The sequence below is a fragment of the Rhinoraja longicauda genome, chromosome 10 (assembly GCF_053455715.1).
Source record: "Rhinoraja longicauda isolate Sanriku21f chromosome 10, sRhiLon1.1, whole genome shotgun sequence".
Taxonomy (NCBI): Eukaryota; Metazoa; Chordata; class Chondrichthyes; order Rajiformes; family Arhynchobatidae; genus Rhinoraja; species Rhinoraja longicauda.
This window is the reverse complement of record NC_135962.1, coordinates 31575652-31580689: the sequence shown is the minus strand read 5'-3', so window position 1 is coordinate 31580689 and position 5038 is coordinate 31575652. Positions and strand designations below refer to the sequence as shown.

At 57.9% G+C, this 5038-nt stretch overlaps 1 protein-coding gene across 1 annotated transcript in view; it reads right to left on the bottom strand.

Moving 5' to 3' along the window:
- trappc6b (trafficking protein particle complex subunit 6B) overlaps nt 1–4647 on the bottom strand; it is a 21734-nt gene extending 17087 nt beyond the window's left edge. The window contains exon 1 of the mRNA XM_078406589.1: nt 4313–4647. Coding sequence (XP_078262715.1) covers nt 4313–4408 — 96 coding nt within the window. The 5' untranslated portion in view covers nt 4409–4647. The remainder of the gene's footprint in view (nt 1–4312) is intronic.
- Nucleotides 4648–5038: the final 391 nt, after the last annotated feature.

Sequence of the window (5038 nt, the reverse complement as noted above, 5' to 3'; positions counted from 1 at the left end):
AATTGCTTTAATTTAGCTCCATGTTTAATGGCATATAGTTCAATTAGTAAACCACAATCACAAGCTAAGAATGCGTCACTTTTTTTCCCATTTCATAGGAGCAAAATTAGGCCATTCAGGCCATCGTCTACTCCGCCATTCAATCATGGCTGATCTGTCTTTCCCTCTGAATCCCATTCTCCTATTTTCTCCCCATAAACTTTCACACACTTCCTAATCAAGGATTTGTCAATCACTGTCTTAGAAATATCCAATGATTTGGCCTCCACAGTCATCTATGGCAATGAATTGCAGATTCACTACCCTGTGACTTAAGATCTTCCTCATCATCATCTTTCTAAAGGTACATCCTTTCATTTTGAGGCTAAGCCCTCTGGTCCTAGACTCTCCCACTAGTTGAAACATCCTCTCCACATCCACTCCATCCAGGCCTTTCATTAAATGGCAAGTTTCCTTTTCAACTCCAGCGAGTGCAGGCCCAATGCTGTCACCATATGTTAACCTAATCATCCCCGGGATCATTCTCGTAAACCTCCTCCGGACCCTCTCCAAGCCAGCACATCCTTCCTTAGATATGGAGCCCAAAACTGCTCACAATACTCCAAATGCAGTCTGACCAGTGCTTTATAAAGCTTCAGCATTACATCTCTGTTTCTATATCCAAGTCCTCTTGAAATAATGCTCGCACTGCATTTGCCTTCCTTACTACTGATTCAACTTGCAAATTATCCTTTTGGGAATCCTGTACCAGCACTCCCAAGTCCCTTTGCACCTCTGATTTCTGAAACCTCTTACCATTTAGAAAAGTCTACACCTTTATTCCTACTACCAAAGTGCATGAATGCACACTTTCCTACACTGTATTCCATCTGCCACTTCTTTGCCCACTCTCCCAACTTGAACAAGTCCTTTTGCAGAGTCCCTGCTTCCACCACACTACCTGCCCTTCCATCTATCTTCATATCATCCGCAAACGTGGCCACAATCCCTCAATTCTCTCATCCAAATCATCAATCTACAATGTGAATAGTGACCACAGCACCGCTAGTCACCAGCAGCCATCCAAAAAAAGCCCCCTTTAGTCCCACTCTTTGCCTTCTGCCATTCAGCCAACCTTCTACCCATGCTAGTATCTTCCCTCTAATACCTTGGGCTCTCATCTTCTTTAGCAGCCTCGTGTGGCACCTATTCAAAGGCCTACTAAAAATCCAGGTAAATGTCATCCAATGACTTCCCTTTATCTGTTCTGCTATTTACTTCCTCAAACAGTTCCAACAGATTTGTTGGCAAGATCTCCCCTTCACAAAACCATGCTGACTTCGGCCTATTTCATCATGTTTCCAAGTGCTCGGAAACCTCATCCTTTAAAACCGACTCTAAAATTTTACCAATCACTGAAGTCAGGCTAACAGGTCTGTTAGTCTATAGTTTTCCCTCTTTCGCTTCGCTGCATTTTTTAAAGTCTCTGCAATTTGGTAGGAGGTGCCTACACTTGCCCAACACTGTCCAGCACTTATTTACCATTTGGTTATCAAATAGCAAGTTGTCAATCCTGGATGCTAGAAGAGAACGTAAACCGACATGGAAAAACAAGGAACTGTGTATGTTGGAATCTTGAGCAAGACACAAAGTGCTGGAGGAATTCAATGGGTCAGGCAGCATCTGAGGAGGGAATAGACAAAAGGCACTTCAAGCCAGGAATCTTGACTTCAGTCTGAACTGGAACGTCTGTCCCTTCCCTCCCCTGAACGCTGAGTTCCTCTAACACTATGTTTTAAACCTGGCTGTGGCTAGACTCTGCAAAGCAATCTGGATCATAGCAAAGGAGGACAGCTTTGGAATTTGTTTGATGCCTAATACTAAGACTCCTCATGTGAGGGCAGAGCTTTGTTGCTGCTGCTGCACCCCACCCACACACCACACCACCACTCCACACCCCCCTCCCCTAACCCCATCAGAACACTCACACCATCCCCACTGCCCCCCAAACCTCACAATGCATCCAGCCTCTCACATCTCTCTCCCGCCTCTCCCAACCTCCCTCCCCATACCCCACACCCACCCATCACTATGTTTACTCCATCCCCGCCACCCCAAACCCTCCCAATCTACCTAGCCTCTCCCATCTCACCCCTTCCCCTCCAAACCCCTTCCCCATACCCCACACCAACACCCACCACAATGTCGACACCATCCCCGCCTCCCCACTTCCCCAAACCTCCCAATCTACACCTCTCCCAATCTACACCTCTCCCCATCTTCCCCATCCCCTCCCCCCATACCCCACACCATCCCCCACCCACCCATATAACGTGTGCGCCATCCCACTTCCCCCAAACCCTCTCCTAACCCTCCCAATATACCCAGCCCCCTCCCCACCCCACCACTCTCCCCACCACTCTCCCCTCCCCACCACTCTCCCCTCCCCACCCACCACTCTCCCCTCCCCTCCCACCACTCTCCCCTCCCCACCACTCTCCCTCCCCCACCCCACCACTCTCCCCTCCCCTCCCCACCACTCTCCCCACCACTCCCCTCCCCACCCCACCACTCTCCCTCCCCTCCCCACCACTCTCCCCACCACTCTCCCCTCCCCACCACTCTCCCCTCCCCACCCCACCACTCTCCCCTCCCCTCCCCACCACTCTCCCCTCCCCACCACTCTCCCCTCCCCACCCCACCACTCTCCCCTCCCCTCCCCACCACTCTCCCCACCACTCTCCCCTCCCCACCCCACCACTCTCCCTCCCCTCCCCACCACTCTCCCCTCCCCACCCCACCACTCTCCCCTCCCCTCCCCACCACTCTCCCCTCCCCACCACTCTCCCCTCCCCACCCACCACTCTCCCCTCCCCTCCCCACCACTCTCCCCTCCCCACCACTCTCCCCTCCCCACCACTCTCCCCTCCCCACCCCACCACTCTCCCCACCACTCTCCCCTCCCCACCCCACCACTCTCCCCTCCCCTCCCCACCACTCTCCCCTCCCCACCACTCTCCCCTCCCCACCCCACCACTCTCCCCTCCCCACCCCACCACTCTCCCCTCCCCACCACTCTCCCCTCCCCACCACTCTCCCCTCCCCACCCCACCACTCTCCCCACCACTCTCCCCTCCCCTCCCCACCACTCTCCCCTCCCCACCACTCTCCCCTCCCCACCCACCACTCTCCCCTCCCTCCCCACCACTCTCCCCTCCCCTCCCCACCACTCTCCCCTCCCCACCCCACCACTCTCCCCTCCCCACCCCACCACTCTCCCCTCCCCACCCCTCTCCCCTCCCCACCCCACCACTCTCCCCTCCCCACCCCACCACTCTCCCCACCACTCTCCCCACCACTCTCCCTCCCACCCCACCACTCTCCCCTCCCCTCCCCACCCCTCTCCCCTCCCCACCACTCTCCCCTCCCCACCACTCTCCCCTCCCCACCACTCTCCCCTCCCCACCCCACCACTCTCCCCTCCCCACCCCACCACTCTCCCCTCCCCACCCCTCTCCCCTCCCCACCACTCTCCCCTCCCCACCCCACCACTCTCCCCACCACTCTCCCCTCCCCACCCCACCACTCTCCCCTCCCCACCCCTCTCCCCTCCCCACCCCTCTCCCTCCCCACCCCTCTCCCCTCCCCACCACTCTCCCCTCCCCACCACTCTCCCCTCCCACCACTCTCCCCTCCCCACCACTCTCCCCTCCCCACCCCACCCTCTCCCCTCCCCACCACTCTCCCCACCCACCACTCTCCCTCCCCTCCCCACCCCTCTCCCCTCCCACCACTCTCCCCTCCCCACCACTCTCCCCTCCCCACCACTCTCCTCTCCCCTCCCCACCACTCTCCCCTCCCCACCCCACCCCTCTCCCCTCCCCACCACTCTCCCCTCCCACCCCACCCCTCTCCCCTCCCCACCACTCTCCCCTCCCCACCACTCTCCCCTCCCCACCCCACCCTCTCCCCTCCCCACACTCTCCCCTCCCCACCACTCTCCCCTCCCCACCACTCTCCTCTCCCCTCCCCACCACTCTCCCCTCCCCACCACTCTCCTCTCCCCTCCCCACCACTCTCCCCTCCCCACCACTCTCCCCACCCCACCACTCTCCCCTCCCACCACTCTCCCCTCCCCACCCCACCACTCTCCCCACCCCACCCCTCTCCCCTCCCCACCACTCTCCTCTCCCCTCCCCACCACTCTCCCCTCCCCACCCCTCTCCCCTCCCCACCCCTCTCCCCTCCCCACCACTCTCCCCTCCCCTCCCCACCCCTCTCCCCTCCCCACCCCTCTCCCCATACCCCACACTACTCCCCACCCATTCCTCACCATCTCTCCCTGTTCCGCCCACTTGTACACGTAGGAAACCATCTCGGTGTGCAACAGCTGGAAGAGAGCCTCGTCCGCCATCTCTTGCTTGTTCATCCTACCGAGCGGTGGGTGAAGTCGGACCTCACCAAGAGGGTGTTGGTGTTGCCAGGCCGGAGCAGTAACAGCAGCAGCAGCAGCAGCAGCAGCAGGGAGTTAGGCCCCCCGAGCCCACACGGCGATCCGCCGGCAGTAACTGACAGCCCTGGCAGGCCCCGCCTGGCCGGTTACCATCACAACGCCCGGCCCACCGCCCGCCGTCACATCCGCCGGTCGAGCTGGACCACAGTGGAGGAGATGCAAAGGAGCTCAGTGAGATGGGGAAGGGACGGCAGCGTAGGAAGGGACGGCAGCGTAGGAAGGGACGGCAGACGCTGGCTTAAACCGAACATAGACACACAAAAAACTGGAGTAACTCAGCGGGACAGGCAGCCTCTCTGGAGAGAAGGAACGGGTGACGATTCGGGTCGAGACCCTTTTTCAGACTAGACTTAGGGATAAGGGAAACGGAGATATAGACGATGATGCAGAGAGACAAGGGACAACGAATGAAAGATATGCAACAAAAGTAACGACGATAAAGAAAACAGGCCATTGTTAGCTGTTTGTTGGGTGAAAACGAGAAGCTGGTGTGACTTGGGTGGGGGAGGGATATAGATAAAGACGGGAATGCCGGGGTTACTTGAA